The sequence below is a fragment of the Coenobita brevimanus genome, chromosome 48 (genome assembly GCF_032717465.1).
Source record: "Coenobita brevimanus isolate Jiangsu-jjx chromosome 48, ASM3271746v2, whole genome shotgun sequence".
Lineage (NCBI taxonomy): Eukaryota > Metazoa > Arthropoda > Malacostraca > Decapoda > Coenobitidae > Coenobita > Coenobita brevimanus.
The window spans coordinates 14,337,410-14,360,989 of NC_137001.1; the positions used below are offsets into that span (position 1 = coordinate 14,337,410).

Genomic DNA, 23,580 nt, shown 5'->3' on the forward strand with positions numbered 1-23,580 from the left:
AGAAGATCAGTCCTTCAGCTCACTGCAGGGTACTTCACTGACATACACTCACCAATGCTTAATTTATATGGACCTCGTAAGCCTCTTGTTTTTACTACAGGTTGGCCATCTCTTGCTGTGGGTGTGTGGCTGTTGTGGGGTATGTTGTACTTCTCTGTTAGTACATCTAATAATTTTTACGTTTTTGCCACAGGTTGGTCATCGCTTTTGCTGTGGGTGTGTGGTTGTTAAAAGGTACCTACTGATACCATTTAATCCTTAATTTACGTGTTTTTCCCCACAGGTTGGTCATCTCTTTTGCCGTGGGTGTGTGGCTGCTGTGGGGTCTGTTCTGCTTCTCCGGCCTGGTTGCCTATGCTGCCTTCAGAGGCTGCGATCCCTTGGCATCAGGCAGGATACAGAAACCCGACCAGGTGATCCCTTCCCTGGTCATGCAGAAGTTGGGTCACCTCACTGGCGTTCCTGGGGTCTTTGTGGCAGCTGTCTATGGCGGCGCCCTTAGGTGGGTGATGTAGTGGTTCTTCCTTTTCTTAGCAGCAGCCATTATTATCACCCACATCCTTTATCATCACTCACATCCATCATCACTATCCATTATCATCACTCACATCTTTTATCATCACTATCCTTTATCATCACTCTCATCCTGAATCATCACTCTCACATCCATCATCACTTTCACATCCTTAAACATCACTCTCAAATCCTTTATCATCACTCACATCCATCATCATTATCCTTTATCATGACTTTCATCCACTTCCTTTATCATTACTCACATCCATCAACACTATCCTTTATTATCACTTTCATCCACATCCTTTATCATCACTCTCACATCCTTTATCTACACTCTCACATCCATTAACACTATCCTTTATCATCACTCTCACATCCTGTATCATCACTCACACATCCTTTGTCATCACTCACATCCATCATCACTTACACATCCTTTATCATCACTCTCACATCCTTTATCATCACTCTTACATCCTTTATCATCACTTAGTATTACCAGTATCTACCCTGCATCGCATATTTATTTCATACTCATATTCCATCATCCGCGCCCATACTAGCAGACTGAGCCATACCCACAACACACAAGATACTGCCACATGAGTTTAGTGATGCATTATTTCCGTCACTCTGCAATATACACATGCAAATTGGGTCTTTCCCTTATTATTTTTTCCCCCATAGAAATTTGTACAAGGGGAAAGGTGATGCCCTTGAAAAAGGAAATTATGGAGGCATAAAGCTTTTACACCAAATAATGAAGGTAATGGAGAGAGTTCTAGAAGGTATGATTAGAGAAAGAGTGAATATTGATGAGAGGCAGTTTGGGTTTATGCCAGGTAAAGGGACCACTGATGCCATATTTATTGTTCGACAGCTTCAGGAAAATATATAGGAAAGAAACGGGAACAGTACTTTGTTTTCGTTGCTTTGGAGAAGGCCTTTGACAGTCCCTAGAGAGGTGGTGAAGTGGACAATGAGAAAGCTTGGGATGGAGGAGTGGCTGGTTAGGGTGGTTATGGCCATGTATGAGGGTGCTCACACCCAGGTAAGGGTGAATGGAGATTTGAGTGATGAGTTTTCCATGAATGTTGGTGTGCATCAGGGGGTCAGTCTTGAGCCTCTTGTTGTTTATCATGGTACTTGAAGCCCTCTCACGTGACTTCAGAAATGGACTCCCGTGGGAGATGTATGCTGATGATTTGGTGATGATTGCAGAGAATGAAAGGGGGGGGGGCAGAGGAAAGATTTACGAAGTGGAGAGATGGTATGGGGCACAATGACTTAAGAGCAAATGCAGATAAAACAAAAGTGATGATATCTAGGGTTGGGGGCGGTACTGTCAAAGACGAGGGAGGGTGGCCATGTGCGATTTGCCACAAGGGCGTGGGAAGTAATTCCACCTCGTGCAGTGTCTGTGATAAGTGGGTGCATGAGAGATGTAGTGGTATTAGAGGTAGACGGCGAGATAATGCTGATATTGTGTGCGTGGTGTGGCGGGGAGAGCAGGTGGAGATTGTCAGGCATGAAAGGATTGAGCTTGTTGGTGAGTCTCTTGAGTGTGTGGAAGAGTTTTGTTATTTGGGAGACATGTCATGTGTTGGAGGTGGGGCAGGAGCTAGCACTGTGGCTAGAGTGTGGAGTGGTTAGAAGAAGTTCCAGGAGCTCTTGCCTCTCCTGACATTGAGAACGCTCTCCCTCCATGCTAAGGTATCTTTGTATGCAGCATGTGTTTGGAGTGTAATGCTGTATGGTAGTGGGACTCGAGCAGTAAAGGAAGAGGATAGTCGCTTGCTCAAACGTATAGAAATGATAATGATTAGGTGGATGTGCAGTGCATCCTTGAGTGTGAGACCCGGGGGGGGGGGGGCTAGGTTTACAGTGCAAGAGTTGAGGGATAGGATGGGACTGAAGTGTATTGGTGCTGTGATGAAGAACAGTAGATTGAGATGGTTTGGGTATGTGTAGAGGGTGGGGGATGATAATTGGTTGCAGAAAATGAGAAGTGTTAATGTTGCGGGTAGGATTGCGAGAGGTAGACCGAAAAAGACCTGGGACGAGGTCACTGAGTGTGACCTCAGGGATAGGGGACTGAAAAGGGAAGCTGCCAGAGACTGAGCAGCATGGACAGCCGCCAGTAGATGACCAAGGCCGAGTCATGCAAACCTGTTAGATCCTTCAAATATGAATGAACGATAGAACAATGATACAACCTATTCACGTTGGGAGTTCGGTTGTGAGAGGCAGACCGAAAAAGACCCGGGATAAGGTTACAGAGTGTGGCCTCAAGGATAAAGGACTAAATAGGGAGCTGCCAGAGATCAAGTAGCGTTGAGAGACACCATTAGGTGACCAGAGCCGGAGCATGCAAGCACGAAAGTTACGAACAATACCGGTACATAAACAATATTCACATCCATGTTCACAGCACTTCATCATCGGGTCAAAATTCTGAAAACGTAATAAAAGAGCAAGTGATACCAACTGCCAATTGCTCATCACTTTGGGATTGTGTATGGACAACACCTCAAAATATTCTTGGATTCCAACCTGATCATCACTATCACATCTTTTGTCATGACCCTCACACTTTTCATCATTATTCTCACACTGGAAAATGAAAAAATAAACTCAATGGGCACGCCTAAGAACACACACACACACACACACACACACACACACACACACACACACACACACACACACACACACACACACACACACACACACACACACACACACACACACACACACACACACACACACACACACACACACACACACACACACACACACATACAGTGTTAAATACAAGCCAGTTATCAACTGGATAATCACTGTGGGGGTGCCAGGGGAACAGGAGTCCCCCTACTGCTGCCTCATTTGCTGAGTGAAGCGACTTCTTAAGACTGATGCAGGCTGCCAGCAGCCCTTACTGAAACTCACACTGGTTAGAATCCAGTCAAGTGTAGACTTCTTGGGTAAAGATTGCCGAGGCCTCTGAATCTTGAACAAATGGTCCTGGATATCCATCAGCAGCATATGAGCAAGACCTTGCCTGGAGCACTGAACACTGTAACACAGTGGTAGTTACTGCAGTCACACTGATCTCCTTTCCCTTCCCAAACAAGGCTAACCAAACACCTTGTCCAGTCAGGAGGAATTATACCAGTACATCGAACAGCTTCTGCTACTGCAAGTAATCCCCATATATGGCTTCTTCCCCAGCTTTGATCAGTTTGGCCTGATGCCACAAAGACCAGTCGCCCTACCACTTTTCAGCCTTGTCACTGCCTTCCTGTATTCATATAAGGAAAACATGGCATTGTAGACTGGTGGGATGGCAGCAAGCGACTGCACATCAGCCGATGGAAGCTCCATGCTGGGTTCTGCTGTACACAACTACTTTAAGTATTCAGGCCAATGAGCCCTCTAGTCACGCACTCTAGACGCAAGCCATCTATCTACTATATCAGCAGAATTAACCTGAGAGGCAGGTCTGGGGTAGAGTTTCTTCAGGGCTTGATAGCAGGTCGAAGGTCATTTAAAGTAAAAGTCCTCCAATCCGACCACCAATAATCCAAACATCCCAATACTCCGAATATTGCGAGGCTTTTTTTTTTTTTTTGTTTTTTTCCCTAGGCTTTCTCATATATTTATGGGAATTATCTAAAGATTTATCTGGCTTGGACTTGCTCTTCTACTTGGATGTACCTGCCTGCAACTATTCATCCACAATTCTTTGCATTTCCGGTGAGTAAAACAATAAACCATAACATTTTAAGCTTTATTTAATGATCATATATATATATATATATATATATATATATATATATATATATATATATATATATATATATATATATATATATATATATATTTAAATAACAGAACAGAGGAAGGAAAAACAAACGAATAAACAAAAAACAAATCCATGCACCAGATTACTGGTGTCTTCTGTTCATAAAATATCTGTAACAGTTATACTTGAACAGCAGTAGGTTGAAGTTTGGAGGGAAACAACTATGTGGAAGCGAGTTCCAGAGAAATGCAATTCGGGGAATGAAAGAATTCTGATAGGCAGAAGTTCTGCAGTATGGCTGAGTGACATTCCAGTCATGAGCGCTGCTAGCTGCACATGTAGCACGATGGAGGGCATGGAGAGGTGGCACAATGGACCCAACTTCGTCTTAGTATTTGCCATAAAAATATCTTTAAAATAAAGCAAGGGAGGCAACATTCCTTCTTACTTGTAGGGGAGGTAGTTTATTAGTGATAGCACGGTTATTAATAATTCTAACAGCTTTGTTCTGATTTTGTCTACTTGTTTTAATGCAACCTCTCCACATCCACTCCACACGAGTGAGCAGTATTCAAGCTGACAGCGCGCATGACTCTTATAAATTATAACTAATTGCTCATCAGTGAAGAAGTTACGGACTCTGTACAATAATCCAAGTTTCTTTGAGGTGGTTTTAGCAAGTGATCTGACATGAGAGGTCCAGCTGAGGGCATTGTTAAGCGAGACACCGAGAATTTCAATACTTTTGGAAATGGGAATATTTGTAGCATTGAAGGCAATATACGATTCTGGCAATACCTGTCTAATAGTAAATTGTATGTACTTAGTTTTACTAGCATTAAATGAGACAAGGTTATTTTGTCCCCATTCACTGATCATTGATAAGTCTTGATTTAAAGCAATGGCTGTACTGAGTTGAGAGTTAGAGATATCAGACTTTGTAAATGGATGTCTAATTGTGAATGAACTATGAAATGTTGAGTCATCTGCATGTGAATGGATGGGATTGAGGGTGAAATATAAGAGATTACTAATATGAACAAGGAACAGGGTTGGTGCCAGAACTGATCCCTGCAGCACGCCGGTGTTGAGTGGAAAGTGGAATATGCAGCATCTACTTTTACTCTTATTTTTCTGTTGCTGAGATACGAGGAAATCAAAGGAACAAAGAGTTTAGTCCATAGAAAGGGAGTTTGGACAACAGGGAACGGTGCCACACTCTGTTGAAAGCTTTAGAAATATTCAGGGCTACTGCATAAGTTTCTCCATGTAGGTCAACTGATTGATGGATGGTATGATTCAGGAGATTGAGTATGTCAATGGTGGATCTCTCGTGGCAAAAACCATATTGTCTATCACTAATTAATTTGTCGGATTCAAGATGTTTAACTATGTGCTTATTAATTACAGTTTCAAAAACCTTACCAAAAGATGTGACAGCTATTGGTCTGTAATCACAGGGGTCAGAGGAGCTTCCTTTCTTTGGAATTGGTGGATATTGGCTTCTTTCCATGAATTAGAGAATGTTTTCAGAAGTCCCTCCAGTAGTCCAAAAAAAAAAAAAAAACAGTAGTCCGAAAGACCCTCGGTCCCCTGGCACTCGGATTACAGGACTTTTACTGTACTTGAATGCCACCCTCTAACTCCTCAGGAATTTCCCTGACATACCTGTCTTTGTCCGTTCTTGATAAAACTCTTGACCGACAAGCCAGAAATCTAGGTGGCCCTCAGTCCCCAGCCAGTCTAGAAGCATAACCCATCAACTGTTGCTAGAGTCTCTGGTGAGACAAATCCCCTACTTGATCTTGGGTATTCAACAACACATTCATCAGCTTCTCCCACAGTTACACACTTATGAGTACCCTACCACTCAAAAGGGTCAACAACAACACTGACCACACCAAACTGACTCCTGACTGACACTGCATACTCATTAATGCATTCCATACTCAAAACTGAATAGTTATATGTCACGGGGTTTTTATAATATCACTGGGTTTTTAAAATAAATGCTTAAATATTATTTAACTGATAATAATATTCAATAATATTGAAGAGCAGGGACAATGATTGTCTTGCTACATCAAGCAATGATTACTTTACCGGTCCGCTTCGCACGATTCTCAAGAACGAGAATTTATAAACTTTCTCAACAGTACACAGCAGAGACTAATCACTCAATTTCTGTTTATTAGTACTGTAGCCTCTGGAGAAAGTTACTTCACCTCTGACAATAAATAACTAATACTAACATCAGGTTCTTGGTGATGCTTAACTCCTAGAAGGCACAACGGATTTTAAGTTTAATACAAGACTGGTCTAAGTACCAGCTATGAAAGGCAAACGTTTATGCAAGCTAGGAGCTATATGGAAAATAAGCTTAATTATGGAGAAATGAAACAAGAGTTTACATTACATTAAGCTCAAGAAAAAGAACTGTTAAATTTATTGATTACAAAAATAAATTTAACGTTACAATTCAAAATCAAATTAATGAGATCGCACTCACTCACTCACTCGAGCTAAATTCTTACGCCTAGGAAAAAACACCTTAATTAAACTCTTAAACCTAGAAAAGTACAAAAAGGAAATACTGGTCGATGAATGCTTTGTATCACCAAGGGTGGGAGCACTGGATAACTGTGGTCAGTGGAGTTTGGGTGCTAGCTGACCTCTCCTCTCACACTTCTGGAGCACAGATCCTTCCTCCGTCAAAGCAAACACTGGACTGGGTAAGTCGTGGGAAAAAAGGGGGAGCAGTAGGCCGCATTTTTCTAACGGTCAAGTGAGCGAAACGCGCCCAAAACAAATCGCTCAGCGGAAGCGCTAATGTCTCACACAGAAACGATCACGTATGACAATGAAAAATTGATTTGACAAAGCTTCCGTCCGAATGAGCGGTTAACTGAATGATAAACCGTGAGTTTTCCACTAATAGTTCGTGGCTTCTCACAAAAGGGAAATGTCGCGAATTTGATTCGTGACATTATATATGGCATCCAGAGATTTTCCCATATTTCATTTGCAGCCTTAGAACAGCAACATCAAGTCTGTGAACTGCAGAAAAGAACTCTGTTTTCCTGAAAACCAAGCAGTTCTACAGGATGCTCCAGGGTTCTTACAACAAGGTGGTCAGTCTCCTTAGCAACACCTTCAACAATGGAATAACAAGTCCAACAGTGAAGATAAGGCTTCTGGAATCTGGATGCAGAAATTTTCAACTTATGGAATTTTTCAAAATACATAAAGTTAGAACTATTGGAATTCCTGGTTCTAAAGCCATGGGGACCTACTTATACACAATCCTCAAAGCCTTCCCTGTCAGTGCCAGTAACTGCACTGAAGTTGCTAAAGGCTAAAAGTGTATCCCACAAGGGGCACTGTTCCACACCTGAGTTGAGGCTAGTATAGAACAGGTCTTTTTCTTTGAGATAACTCATCTCAGTAAGTACATACACAGCAATATGAGAGATAATGCCATAACTGAATCATACATAACTCTGTGCAAGAATCTTCAATACCGTGCAATCATTTGCTAATTCTTTGCTTCATCAGTCTCCACATCTTGATGTCTTGTACATCTGTTTGAACTACTGTACAATATTTCATTCTTCCATCATCTACTGTACATGTACTTCCCTCACAAAAATATAAGTGTTCCATGTTGTCACACCGGAGGCAGTCTACAGTACTTGGAGGAAACAACTCCATTGTGCTTCTGTTTTCAACTACATCAGTTCTTATCCTAATGATCCAAGGATATGTTATTCCACATTTCTCAATGGATCACTTTCCTTTTTTTTTTTTTTTTTTTTTTAATTACTATCACGTCAGTTTCTTCCATCCACATGACAATGCTGAGCCTAGTATATATTCCTTTTTGAAGTTCTCTTGCAGCCATTTTGTTCAATTTCCTTCTCCATATCACAACTTTCAAAGCACACATTAGCCTTCCACTTCAAGTGACTATTTGCCACATTTCAAACTTTAGCTTTTACTTACATTAGTCATGCAAGAAAAACAATAATAGATTATAAATTTCTTGATAAAGTTATCATCTATGTATTTATCAAAGAACACATGAGGTCAGGGTGACACAGTGGTAGAGGGTCGGACTTGGGACTGGGGGGTCGTGAGTTGGAGCTATGCCAGGTAGCTGCCATGCCGGGAGGGGTAGTGCCCTTCTGTCATCTAGCAAGGCTATATGATCTAGTAAGGTCTAGCTCGAGGGAAAATTTCCCTTTCAAACAACACATTCAAATTATCAAACAATGTCCCACTTTCCACACAGTACGCTGTCCAGCTACAGTAACTCTATGGCTTGCCTGCTGTGGGAGGACTTGCTGAAGGATATTCCATACTTCAGCAAGATGTCAGATGCCTCAGCCACCAGAGTCCTTAAGCTCATATGTAAGGCTTTCTTCTCATGTTATCAGCAATAATTCTGCAGTTTTCAGGGGGCCATAAACTCTTTTAAAAATCATTCCCTGTGTTGTCAATACACACTCAGCAATGCATGTTGTCCATGGCATTTATAATTTTATACAGTGGAACCAGATTGTATCTTCAGCACTGAGTACTGCAAAATACTTTCCTTACATTCTGGTAGACACTATCTTGTGACACTGTGTATTGATGCTGCATGTTGGTGGCAGCTGTGGTGATGGGCCTGTCAGGCATCTGTGTGGGTGTGCTGGCAGGCAACCTGGGCAACATCTTCCACGTCATCGCCAGCATATCAGGAGCTGTCAAGGGACCAATCCTAGGCATCTTCCTGGCTGGCATGTGCACACCCTGGGTCAACACAAAGGTGGGCACAGGTTTACACTCTCCACATAAAAGTATTGTTATTTCATTTCATCATCCAATCTACGTTGCTCCATGAGGAGCATATTATTAATAGTCAAAAATTTTTGTATGTAACCTACAACTACAGGGATTTACTGTATCTTGCAGGCATTACCTCTCACACAGGGTGTTGAGAAGGGAGGGGGTATCAGCTCTTTCAAAACTAAAGTTTACCCTTCCCTAATGGTCAAACACATCACGCAGAATAAGTAAATGCAAATCATTACCTTCTTGTGAGTGGTGTGTGAGAGGGAAGTTGTATAAAAGATGGCTGCTACGATGGCTGGAAATTTCTTCGATTAGTGAAGCATACTGTACTGTACGCAAAGGGCTACCCGGGAGAGGCCACCTGAACTGTACAATCGTTGTACTATTATGACGGAAGCAGCACAGATTACTTTATATAAATCATGACATAAAACAATTATTGCTAATTCTATCACTCATACATAAAATAGTATTTCAAAATCACTGTACATCTTGAAACTCACGTAGGGAAACAAAGATGTCACAGGTTTTATAACTTACTGTTCCTCTCATTTATCATACATTTCTTCATAAACACTCATTATCAAGGGATGTCAATTATTTCATTACACTGGTGTGTAATTCTTGTGGATTTCATATTTTTCACCAACAAAACTTTTGTACTTTACAATAATGCAGTTATTTGTATCATTATAATTAGCTACAACATAAGTTCAGTCCTCTCTACTACTCTTTTGCTCATACCGTCAGTGTCAAGGTTACTCTCTTTCTCTCTCCTATCACCGAATGTGTGTTTTATTATCACATTTTTCTCCCAGATTGGAACTTGACATATATAAACCTCATGCTGACAAATTAATGATCTTTCATTCCTCTGCTATACATCATACATCAACAGAGCAACTCCTTCCTTACGCCATCCACTCACGCATATATACCTGACCTATACATTTCACACCTTCTCACTCCTCCACTTCATGCCCGTTCATCCTTGCCTTACACAGTGCCAACACAACATACCTTGAATTCCTTAACCCATTCATCATATTTTCACACCTCATATCAAAAGGCCACACGAACTAGTTTATTACTAGTGCAGGACCTAGATCAGAGGATTGCTGCAAAACTGCCGAGAGTAAAAATAGAGGATATGGGACTCTTATCTCAGTTGATCCTCTTCCTTTTTAATTAAGGTCTGCTGAGAAAATGGAGGGCAATTTTATAACACATGCAAGTAGTAATTTATATTAGCTGATGTCCACATAAAACCACAGAGATTCATATGACCATACCACAATCTTCAGGGTGCAGTGTTAGGATTCCTGGTGGCCTTCTGTTACAACATTTGGGTGGTGGTGGGCAAGTTCCTGCGTGGGGGAGGACACCCCACCCACCTCCCCCTTTCTGTTGACAGCTGTCCTGAGAACCTCCTCCATCCTGTCAACGCTTCCATCGTCGCCTTCATCAGTAACATCACTGCTACACCCAGCACCAATCTCACCACTTACCTGACTGCAGATTTCACCACTATGGCACCTGACACTAACAGGTTAACAGTGTCATCAAACATGAAACTTTCTCTTTAACTACAAGTAGGGGGGGTTTCATGAATACTCCCCCAGTATCCCTGCTTGTCATATGAGGCGCCTAAAAGGGTTGTTGGTGGGTTAGTGCCCCACCCCATAAAAAGAACTAACTAAACAAACGAATAAAGTGCCTCGGACCAGGACGGACCATACGTTGACGACAAAGTACATTCTAAGGGTGGGGACATGGAATGTGAGAGAAGTGAATGATGGAGTGAAAGAGAGAGAGACTGTTCAGGCGCTTGAGGATCCAAGAGTGGATGTATGTAGATTGACTGAAACTAAACGAGGGGGTGAAAGGGTGAGAGAATGGGAATACGGTTTAGGAATATGTGCGGGAGTTAATGAGAATGCGAGGGCAAGAGAGGGAGTATGTCTGATGATAAGCAAGAAGTGGAAGGAGAATATAAGAGAGTATAGAACAGTGGATGCAAAGATTGTATGGGTGAGGGTGAAAGTAGGTGGACAGGCTTGGGTGACAATGTGCGTATGCGCCAACAAAGGACTGAGTGGCAAGAATGAAAGATGAGTTTTGGGCAAGTGCAGCAGCATGTATGGACAAGTTTGAGAGGAGCGAGAGAGTGTTTTAGACTGGAGACATGAATGGAAAGGTGGGAATGTACAAGTGGATGGAGTGGTTGGTCAGTGGGGTTTGCCAACTGAAGTTGGGAATGGTAGTGCTTTGGTGGACATCTGTGCTGGTAATGGGTTGGTAATAGCCAACACCTTCTTTAGGCATAAAATGATCCACAGGTATATATGGAGAGTCATGAGGAGGATGGGACAGTGAACATGTTGAACGAAAGGCAATGATAGATTACATGTGTGTGGATGAGCGAATGAGAAGACAAGTGTTGGATGCAAGACTGTGGAGAGGGTGGAGGAATGGAATTTAGTGATGGCCAAAGTAAGGCTGCAAAGAAAATGGGTGAAGAGACGAATGGGAAGACAGGAGGAAACAGCTTCTGTGAGAAGAGTGAAGAAGTTGCAAGATAGTGAGAAAATGGCAGAGTATAAGAGCACAGAGGAAGAAAGATTGGGAAGGTATGAGTTAGAGCAGATGAAAGAGGTGCAAGATGTATTTAAGATAATCACAGATGAGATAGGCGCAGCGTGTGAGGTGGTTTGTGGAGCGAGGAGGAGATGCAAGGGTGTGCAGGGGACTGCATGGTAGAATGATGAGGTGAAACGAGCTGTGGAACAAAAGAAGAAGGCATATAGTGACTGGCTAGCGAGTATAGATAGGGGAGAAGATGAGAGAGACGAGAGAGGTATATGTGAGGAGGAGAAGGGAGGTGAAGAGATTGGTGAAGGAGAGTAAGAAGAAAGTGGATGAAAAGTTTGGGAGGAATCTGATTGTTAAGTGGCGGGTAAAAAATTGTTTTGGAAGGAGGTAAAGAAAGTAAGACAGTGTGAAACGGGAAATAGTAGGGGAGTGAAAGATGGGAATAATAGATTGTTGGTGGGGAAGAGAGAGAGAATGAGGAGATGGAAGGAGCACTTCGAGGATATGTTAAATGTAAAGAGTGAGAGCAGTGCGAGTATAAGTGGTTGGGGAATGGCTGGGAGAAGGAGAGATGAGAGGAGGGAGGAATAGATCAGTAGGGCGGAAGCAATGGAAGCAATGAAGAGGATCAAAATGGGAAATGCCCCAGGAATTGATGGAGTGTGTGGTGAGATGCTGAAGTATGGGGGTGAGATTCTTGTGAAGTGGATATGGAAGTTGTGTAGACTGGCTTGGGAAGAGGGAAGGGTTCCAGAGGACTGGAAATCAGATATATTTGTTCCTTTATACAAAGAAAAAAGGGAGAGAGAAGTATATGGTAACCATAGGGGTATTTGCCTTCTTAGTGTGACTGGTAAAATATATGGTAGAATACTCATTGACAGAGTTAGACATATAACAGAGGAGCTAGTTGGAAAAGAACAAGGGGGATCTAAGAAGGGAAAAGGGTGTGTAGATCAGATATTTGTTTTAAGATGTTTGGTGGAGAAGTATCTAGAGAAGGGAAAGAAAGTGTATGCTGCCTTCTTGGACTTGGAGAAAGCTTATGACAGAGTAGATAGGCAAGGTATGTGGAAGGTATTTAAGAATATATGGAGTGGAGAGGAAATTGTTGAATGCTGTGAAGAGTATGTACGAGGGAGCTAGGGCTACGGTGCAAGTGGATGATGAGCTGAGTGAGTTCTTTGATCTAAATGTGGGATTAAAACAGGGATGTGTGATGTCACCATGGCTGTTTAATATATACGTGGATGGGGTTGTAAAGGAGGTGCAAGGTAGGTCAGTGGATGTGGGGGTGGCTCCAGTGAATGAGGGTGAGATTTGGAAGATTCCGGTGTTGCTGTTTGCTGATGATACAGTATTGTTCAGTGAAGATGAATGGGAGTTGGAAGCTTTGGTGAATGAATTTGGGACAGCGTGTAGGAAGAGGAATCTAAAAGTTAATGTATACAAGAGTAAAGTTATGGTGTTTGAGAGGAATGAAGTCACAGAATGCACAGTGAGGTTGGATGGTGAAGATAGGGAGAATGTGAGTACTTTCAAGTACCTGGGTAGTGTGATGAGTAAGGATGGAACTTTTGGAGATGAAGTGCTTGAAAGGGTACCGCTGGGAAGGAAGGTTGTTTGTTCACTGAAAGCAGTGATGAGAAATAGGGAGGTGAGTATGGAAGTTAAGAAGTCACTGCATGATAGTATTGTGATCCCTATTCTGACGTATGGAAGAGAGGCATGGACCTTGCTAAAAGGGGACAAGTCAAGAGTGAGAACAGTGGAAATGAGTTACATGAGAGGAGCATGTGGAGTGACATGCAGGGACAGGTTGACGAATGAAGAAGTGAAGGAATGTTGTCGGGTGGATGTGGATGTGGTTGAGAAAATTAGGAGAAATACACTGAGGTGGTTTGGACATGTAGAGAGATTGGAGAATGAAAGACTGACTAAGAGGGTGTATGCAGATGAAGTGAAGGGAGGGGAAGACCGAGGATGAGGTGGAGGGATGGAGTTGAGAGGTATATGAGGGAGGGAGGAATGAGTTGGGGGGAGGGCAGTCAAATGGTGGGTGACAGAGCGACTTGGAGGCGTTTTGTCTGCGGCCACCCTTTGTGGGATTAGGGCGTCGGGCTATACATAGATAGATAGATTCAACATGAAAGGAGAATTATTTATGAAATTATTTTTTGGTAAAAAGTGAAGCAAGAGAGGATGTTACCCTCTCTTGCTTTACCTTTGAGTTTTCTTGAGCTTCATCATTTTCATTATCATCATCTCAACATTTTTTCCCAACCAAGGATGCAGTGAGACAGGGCCAGAGGGCAAAAAAGAAAAAATGGCAGGAGGAAAACTATTCAACAGCATGCCTAGTTAAATGAACCACACTCTTATTCACTCACCATTCAAACTCCTGGAATCCTGACTCCACATCACAAGCATAACTTACCACACTTATGCACTTCAGCTAGAACCACTCTAATGACTGCCACATCACGTGGTAAAAACAGAGGTGCCAAACCACGTCATAATTTAGTACAAAATTCTTTCAAGCAGTTTGATCCCCTGACAATTTCCTAGCCTTATCAACCTCCATGCCTCATTTTCTCACACATTCCTTCACCATATCTGTCCACCTTCTTGGTCTTCCATACCTCCTCCAACCTTCATGTTTAAACAATTATACTCTTTTCGCTATACTACAGTATTTAGATCCATCCTCTTCAAATTACAATACCATCTAACGACACACTCTACTGTCCATAGACTTCCTCACTTCACATATTTCATGACTCACACTATACTTCTCATCCCATCCACATGCCACACTTATTCCCCCCAAACTACTTTTCTACTGTACTTACTCTAAGCTTTTCATTTCACACTAATGTCACACTCAAATGTTACTGTGGGCACTGAAACTCCCGTATGTACTCCTCAAGCATAGCCAATATACTTGGACCTGTTTGACATCAGTATCTTCATAGCAACTGCCACCTTATTTTCCTGTGTGACTCCACTTTTCCCTTCCTTTGCATATTTACCACTCTCCACTATACCACCTCTGTACTGAATCTCTGTCACCAGTTCAAGTCTCTCATCATACACCATCACATCACGCTGGGAGTCACCTTCTTCCTCAGCAACCATCACTTTGCTCTCATTTACATATGCTTTCAGATCACTATGCTCACAAATATTCACCACAGTCTGCACCAATCTTCAAATCTCTTGTTCGGCAGTTAACACAGCATCATCTGCCCACACCATGTTTGAGATAATCCACCCTTCACCACTCTTTAATCTCTAATAAACCCATTCATACACAGTATATGGTATGTACATTGAACAACCATGAGTATGTTACACATACGAGGTCTGTTCAGAAAGTATCCGACCTTTGGTTAAAAAAAAAAAAAAAAAAATAGCTAACCTGTTGAGCTACGACACTAATCCCCCTAAAAGTAGTTAGCTTCTGACTTGACACACGTAGCCCAGCATTCTTTCCACTGGGTGAAACAATGTTCAAAGTCGGTTTTCAATATCTCCTGCAGGTGAATCATCGCGTTCGGAATGATCTCTTCTCTCGGATGAACATTGCTCAACACATGCTGGAGTGTGTAAATCGTGATCCAGACCTTCTGAAGATTGTTATCACTGGAGATGAAACTTGGGTGTACGAGTACAATCCAGAAACCAAAGCACTGTCGTCCCAGTGGAAGCATGCAGGGTTCCCTCGGCAAAAAAAAAAAAAAAAGCACGGGGGGTCCACAGCAAGGTGAAATGCGCTAGCATGTTGACATTTTTTTTTTTTTTCGACTACCATGACGTTGTGCATCACGAATACGCACCGGAGGGTCAGACTGTCAACAAACATTACTACCTCGACATTCGCCGTTGTCTCCGTGATGCAGTTCGGAGGAAGAGAGCAAACCTTTGGAAGGCAGCAAGTTGGAAGCTGCAACATAACAACACCAATGCTCATTCTTAACTGATTCAGGAATTTTTAGCCAAGCACAACATCCTGCAGGCCCGGCAGGCTTCCTGATCGCCAAACATGGCTCTGTGTGACTTTGGTTACTCCTAGAGCTCAAAACTGCACTGAAGGGTTCTTGATTTGAGACGTGAGAAGATATCATGATGAATGCGACGAAACACCTGCAGGAGATACTGAAAATCGACTTTGAAAATGTTTCAGGGAGTGGAAAGAATGCTGGGGTACGTGTGTCAAGTCTGAAGGGTCCTACTTTGTAGGTGAATAATGTCCTAGCTCAACATGTTACCTATTCAATTTTTTAGAGCATTAGGCTGGATATTTTCTTAATGGTTCTTGTACTTATCTCACTCTAACACTGATATTAAATCACACTCATAAGACTGGCAGTGCTTTAGTGGACATTTGTGCCGGGAAGAGGTTGGTAACCTCTTCAGGTACAAAATGATCCATAGGTATATATGGCGAGTGTTGAGAAGGGTAGGTGATGAACTGAATGAACGGAAGGCAATGACTGAATATATGTGTGTGGATGAAAGGATGCAAAGGTGTGTAATGGATGCAAAGAGTGGACTTTCTGACAACCACTTGGTGGTGGTGAAAATCAAAGTCCAAGTGAAATATAGAAATAGAAGAAAGGAAGGACAGGAGGAAGTAGTATAAGCAAGGAGGGTGGAGAGGTTACAAAAGAATGAGAAAAAGACAGAATATAAGAGAGAAGTAGAGGAGGGTAACTATGGATTGGAGCAGATGGGGGACGTGGAAAGTGTGTGCAAGATATTCACAGAAGAAATCTGTGCAACATGTGAGGTGGTGTGTGGGGTGAAGAGAAGACAAAAAGGGGTGCAAGGAACAGCATGGTGGAATGGAGAGGTGAGACAGATTGTGGCACAAAAGAAGAAAGCATATAGTGACTGGGAGAGAAACCAGGCGTGGAAGAAGTTGAGAGACGGAAGAGAGACTATATGTGGAGAGGAAGAGAGGGATGACAAGATTAATAAGAGAGTGAGCAAGAAGAGCGTGGATAAGGAATTTGAATATAAAGTTGGGGGAATGTAAGAAAATGTTCTGGAAAGAGGTAAAGAGAGTTAGACAGGGTGGCAGTGAAGTTAGTCGGAGAGTGAAAAATAAAAATGGTAGATTACTAGTGCAGAAGGGAGAAAAAGTGAGCAGATGGAGAGAACACTTTATAAAATTGTTGAACATAGACAATTAAAGTAATGGGAGTATAAGTGGCTGGGGCTGAGAGAAGGAGAGATGTGAGAAGAGAGGAAGAAGTCAGTAGAATGGAAGCAGTGGATGCAATGAAGAAAATCAAAATGGGGAAAGACCCAGGAATTGATGGAGTGTGCGGTGAAATGCTGAAACATGGGGGAGAGATAGTAGTAGAATGGATGTTGAAGATGTGCAGATTGGCCTGGGAGGAGGGTATAGTCCCGGAGGATTGGAAGTCAGGTATCATTATTCCCTTGTACAAAGGAAAAGGGGAAAAACAAGTGTGTGGTAATCGTAGAGGCATTTGTCTTCTTAGTGTAATAGGAAAAGTATACAGTAGGATATTTATTGACAGAGTTAGGGAAGTAACAAAGGAATTAGTTGGAAACTAACAATGAGGTTTTAGGGAGGGAAGAGGTTGTGTAGTTCAGATATTCATTCACAAATCTTTAGTGGAAAAGTTTCTAGAGAAGGGAAAGAAGTTGTATGCAGTTTTCATGGATTTGGAGAAAGCATATGACAGGGTTGATAGACAAGGATTGTGGAAAGTATTAAGAATATATGGGGTAAATGGGAAGTTGCTGATTGCTGTGAAGAGTATGTATGAGAGTGCTAAGGCTGCAGTGAATGTGGATAGTGAACTGAGTGAATTTTTCTACTTGAAGGTTGGATTGAAGCAGGGATGTGTCGTCTCCATGGTTGTTCAATCTGTATATGGATGGGGTTATAAAAGAGATACAAAGACGGCAGTGTTTCGAAGCTACCTGTACTGTTGTTTGCATATGATACTCTGTTGTTAAGTGAAGACGAAGGAGAGCTGCAAGGCTTGGTGGATGAGTTTGGGAGAGTGTGTAAGAAACGGAATTTAAAGGTGAACGTACGGAAAAGTAAAGTTATGGTCTTCGAGAGAAGTGAAATCAGTGAATGTACAGTGAGGTTGGATGAGGAGGAAATGGAAAATGTGAGTGCATTTAAGTACTTGGTAGTGTGATGAGTAAGGATGGAAGTTTGGAGGGTGAAGTGCTTGGAAGGGTACAATAAGAAAGAAAGGTTGCTGGTTCCTTGAAAGTAGTGATATGAAACAGGGAAGTGAACATGGTAGTGAAAAAGTTACTACGTAACACTATTGTGACACCAGCTCTAACGCATGGAAGTGAAGCTTGGACCTTGGTGGAGGGACAGAAGTCAAGAGTGAGAGCAGTGGAAATGAGTTATTTGAGAGGAGCATGTGGAGTCATGTGGAGAGACAAATTGACAAATAAGGATGGGAAGGAGCATTGTGATGTGGATATGGATGTGATAGGAAGTAATAGGAGAAACACACTGAGGTGGCTTGGCCATGTGGAGATGATGGAGTGAGAGACTGACGAGGAGAGTGTATGTGAGTGAGGTGGAGGGAGGCCAAAGATGAGATGAAGGGCTGGAGTGGGGAGGTGTATGAGAGAGGAGGGTGTGAGCTGGGAGCGGGGCAGTGAAATGGTGGGGGACAGGGCGACATGGAGGCGACTTGTTTGTGACCACCCCTTACGGGATTAAGGCGTCTGGCAATAGATAGATAGATAGACTTAAGACACCTTTACACAAGCTTGACTACCATTATAAAAACTCTTAACAGCAATCAATGTCTCTCTGTCCATACCATACATACACAAAACCTTTCATATACCTCTCTGGTTACCTTGGCACATGCTTTTTCCAAATCCTCAGGGAAAATGGACTAAATAGGGAGGCTGTCAGATATCGAGCAGCGTGGAGGGCTGCCATTAGGTGACCAAGGCCGATGCAGGCAAGCATGTTGGAGCCTATAAAAACGATATCTATCATAAACATCTAACATTTCTTGTCACAAGCAATTCCTATTGTTCCTTTACAGGGATTTGATCCATAAATCCTCAACCACTAGTGAAGCCATCCTCTTCATCAATCATCGGGTGTGATGATATACTGCCTCTTATTCCATGATAATTCTTCTATATCAACTTTCCAACAACAACGAACAGACATATCACAATAATTTTTGCACTCAATTCAATTACTTCATTTTTTTTTTTACATGGACATGACTACAGTGTTTGTTCTTATTCACTGGTAATAATTCAGCGAGTTTATTTCTTTGCATATGCAAATGTTTGAGGGTGTGTGGTATGGTGCCAGCAGGAGTGAGGGCAGGACCGTGTATGATGTCTCGTACTGCTACTTCGGTATCACTGGGATCATGATGACCCTCATCATCAGCAACCTCATATCCCTCTGTACTGGTGAGCTGTCTTGCCGTTGTAATGTCCACTCAGCACTGGTTGGCCCAGGTGGGGGTAAGCCCACACCAGCAGTTAGCACTGGTAATATAGTGATGGCACACCAACAGTTAGCTCTGGTATCATTGACAAACTGGATGGCGGTACACCGACTAGCACCAGTAGTGGTAGATGGTGGTATTGTTTATCAGTGGTTGGGACTAGTAGACCAAGCTGTTCCTGGTGGTAGTACATCAACAGTCAGGGCTGGTAACATTGGTAGGAACAAGTGGTGATGCAGCAGCAGATTGGAATCACAGTGCTAGTATGGCAAAGTTGCTATGCACCAGCAATATTTCCTGTTCTGTCACCTACTGTTGTCATGAAGTACCGGTATGTTGTGAAAGGTGATTAAAATGGCAAGACCATAATTCTAGGTTTCGTTAATGTAGTTTCAGAGGAAATTTTAATGTTCTGAACACAAGTGTGTCACTGCTCCTCTATACAGACCCAACACCACTTTTTCATAACACATATTGTCTTTTTGATAACTGAACAGAGGAAGGAAAACAAATGAATAAAAAAAAAAAATCCATACACCAGATTACTGGTGTCCTCTGTTCATAAAATATCTGAAACAGTCAGACTTGAATAGCTGTAGGTTGAAGTTTGGAGGGAAACAACTCTGGGGAAGCGAGTTCCACAGAGTTGCAGTTCGGGTAATGAAAGAATTATGATAGGCAGAAGTTCTGTAATATTGCTGAGTGCCATTCCAGCCATGAGCGCTACCTGATGCCCGTGTAGCACGAGGGAAGGCATGGAGAGGTGGCACCATGGGTGCAACTTCGTCTGAGCATTTGCCATAAAAATATTTGTAAAATAATACAAGGGAGGCAATATTCCTTCTTACTTGTAAGGGAGGTAGTTTATTTATAATGGCAGGGTTGTTAATAATTCTAACACTTTGTTCTGAATTTTGTCTAGTTGTTTTGATTCCTCTCCACATCAATTCCAAAAGGGTGATTAATATTCAGGCTGAGAGCGCACATGGCTCTTATAAATAATAGCTAACTGCTCATCAGTATAGAAGTTATGGACTCTGTGCAATAATCCAAGTTTCTCTGAGGCGTTAACAAGTGATCGAACATCAGAGGTCCAGCTGAGGGCATTGTTAAGTGACATGCCAAGAATTTTGTTGTTTTGTCTCCATTCACTGATTGTAGATAGGTCTGGATTTAAGGGAATGGCTGTACTGAGTTGAGAAGTAGAGATATTATACTTTGTAAATGGGTGTCTGAGTGTGAATTAACTATGTAGTGTTGAGTCATCTGCATATGAGTGGATGGGATTTTGGGTGACAGATAAGAGATCATTAATATGAACCAGAAACAGGGTCAGCGCCAGAACTCATCCTTGCGGCACGCCGGCGTTAATTGAGTGGAAATTGGAATATACATAATCTACTTTTACCCTTATTTTCCTGTCACAAAGATATGAGGAAATCAAAGGATAAAGAGATGTTAATCCATAGGAAGGGAGTTTGGACAGCAGGGAACGGTGCCATACTCTGTTGAAAGGTTTCGAAATATCAAGGGCTACTGCATGAGTTTCTCCATGTAGGTCAGTTGAATGATGGATAGTATGAGTTAGGGGATTGAGTATGTCAATAGTGGATCTTTCGTGGTGAAGATCATATTGTCTATCACTAATTAAGTTTTTGGATTCAAGATGTTTAACAATGTGCTTATTAATTAAAGTTTCCAATACCTTACCAAGAGGCGATGTGACAGTTATTGGTCTGTAATGAGATGGGTCAGAGGAACTTCCTTTCTTCGGAATTGGGTGGATATTCAACTTTAGAATCTGAAAAATGAAATATACCATAGTTTATCAGATACGCATACTGTCAAAGCAGAGGGAGAGTGACCATGTGCAGTTTGCCACAAGAGTGTGGGAAGTAACTTCATCTTGTACAGTATTTGTGGTAAGTGAGTGCATAATGCTGATTCCATGTGTGCAGTGAGTCTGGGAGAGCATATAGAGATAGTCAGGTGTGAAAGGATTGATCCTGCTGGTGAGTTTCTTAAGTGTGTTGAAGTTTTGTTATTTAGGGGACATGTTATTTGCTGGAGGTGGGCCTGGAGCTAGCTTTGTGGTTAGAGTAAGGAGTGGTTGGAAGAAGTTCAAGGAGCTGTTGCCTCTCCTGACATTGAGAGGGTTCTCCCTCTGTACTAAGGGGTCTTTGTATGTGGCATGTGTTTGGATTGTTATGTTGTATGGTAGTGAGACCTGGACAGTAAAGGATGAGGATATTTGTAGGCTCAAATGTACAGAAATGACAGTGATTATGCGGATGTGTATTACATCCTTGAATGTGAGGCCTGAGGGGGCTAGGTTTACGACTGAAGGGTTGAGAGGAAGGCTGGGACTGGAGCATATTGGTACTGTGAGGGGACAGATTGACATGGTTTGGGCATGTGGAGAGGATGGAGGATGACAACTGGATGCAGAAAATGAGAAGTGTGAACATCAAGGGTAGAGTTGCAAATGGCTAACCGAAAAAGACCTGGGATGAAGTCATGCAGTGTGACCTCAAGGATAAGGGACTGAATGTGGAGGCTGCCAGAGATCGAGCCGCGTGGAAAGCCACCATTAGGTGACAAAGGCAGATGCATGCAAGCATGCTGAAGCCTTTATCAATGATGCAACATGAAAATATTTCACACAAATGCAATCAACTTTCAAATTTCAATGGTGCATCCACAAAAAGAGGAGGCATACCACCTTAATGAAATCTCAACATGGTCTGGAAGTATGCTCTTATATTATGTATATTCTGTTAAAGCTCACAGATTAAATAAGTGGTTAACTTCCATACCAAGAACAATGACTTAAAAATTAGGATACTCTATTACAACAACTCTTAGTCAGTTCTTGCATACTTCACAAGACTAATTTCAATACTTAAAAGTTGGTGAAGCCTTGGAAGCTTTAACTCATGATGTAACCAGCAGTAGAGGGAGACAGACTGAAAAGGGCAGATCTGGTAGATTCATTGGTTTCATTTTTGAAGGCTCCAACATGCTTGCATGCATTGGCTCGGTCACCTAATGGCGGCTCTCCTTGCTGCTCGCTCTCTGGCAGCTTCCCTATTTAGTTCCGTATCCCTGAAGTCACACCCAGTGACCTCATCCCAGGTCTTTTTCAGTCTACCTCTTGCTTCCCTACCCCCAACATTAACACTTCTCACTTTCTGTACCCAATTATCATTCCCCATCCTCTCCATATACCTAAACAGTCTCAGTCTACCCCTTCTCATCACAACACCGATACACACCGGTCCCATCCTACCTCTCAACTCTTCCATCGTAAATCTAGCTCCCCAAGCCTTGCACTCAGGAACGCACTGCTCATCTACCTAATCACTGTCATTTCTGTACGTTTGGCCTGCGAATATCCTCTTCCTTTACTGCCTAAGTCTAACTACCATACACCATTACACTATTAACACATGCTGCATACAAAGATCCCTTAGCATGGAGGGACAGCCCTCGCAATGCCAGGAGAGGCAACAGCTCCCTGAACTTTTTCCAACCACTCCTCATTCTAGCCACAGAGCTAGCTCCATTACATGGCTATATTCATTACAAGGGTATATTATAATACAGTATTTGCATATATCAATATTTCACACAAGCTTACCCCAAATAAATCAGACTTAATTCCATGCCATGACAATCTTTCGTGGTAACCTGTTTTATAATATGTACAAATATTACACTGAAAGTACACCAATGTTGGCAAGACTCTGCTTACATTATTATGTAGTATATTTGTAGATAATTATGGAGTTGTTACTTTCATAGTTTCAGGAATAGAGTGTCTGTAAAAGCTTAACTGGACTCTAAACTGTTGAACTGATGCCTCCAGGTCCTCTGAGCCCAAAGGCTGTAGATAAGCAGTTGTCGTTTCTCAGCTGCGGGAGGCTCCATCAATGGCTGTGGAGGACCCGCTGTGCTTCATATAAGGTGGACTATGTCTGTGAGGATGACCATGTGACCACCATGACCATGTTGCCCCAAACCAGGAGTCATCACAATGACAGCCAACCCTAACTTATGGTGCCTTACCACCACCACACACAAATCAATCCAGTGTTCTCCAAAATGAACAGTAAAGAAACAACCATCTTCCCAGTTCTGTCAGAAGAAAATGTACAACTGGTTAAATACAGTGTAAAACCCTATCTCTACCAGTGCATGTTTCAGATGTTTTGATTTTTCCGCAATGAGTTCATCACACATTGAGAAGATACCACGTAAATGAAAAGCCTCTTGTAATGATCTGTTTTAAAGCCAGGAACATTGCAGTGATGCTGTTTATATGCAACAGTGAAG

At 42.3% G+C, this 23,580-nt stretch overlaps 1 protein-coding gene across 1 annotated transcript in view; it reads left to right on the forward strand.

Moving 5' to 3' along the window:
- The window catches only part of LOC145399300 (sodium-coupled monocarboxylate transporter 1-like), a 51,967-nt gene extending 28,669 nt beyond the window's left edge, over window positions 1–23,298 (forward strand). Inside the window, exons 7-13 of the mRNA XM_080271968.1 lie at window positions 284–502; window positions 8,616–8,734; window positions 8,980–9,134; window positions 10,465–10,709; window positions 19,107–19,453; window positions 21,204–21,257; window positions 23,114–23,298. Coding sequence (XP_080128094.1) covers window positions 284–502; window positions 8,616–8,734; window positions 8,980–9,134; window positions 10,465–10,709; window positions 19,107–19,453; window positions 21,204–21,257; window positions 23,114–23,298 — 1,324 coding nt within the window. The remainder of the gene's footprint in view (window positions 1–283; window positions 503–8,615; window positions 8,735–8,979; window positions 9,135–10,464; window positions 10,710–19,106; window positions 19,454–21,203; window positions 21,258–23,113) is intronic.
- Window positions 23,299–23,580: the final 282 nt, after the last annotated feature.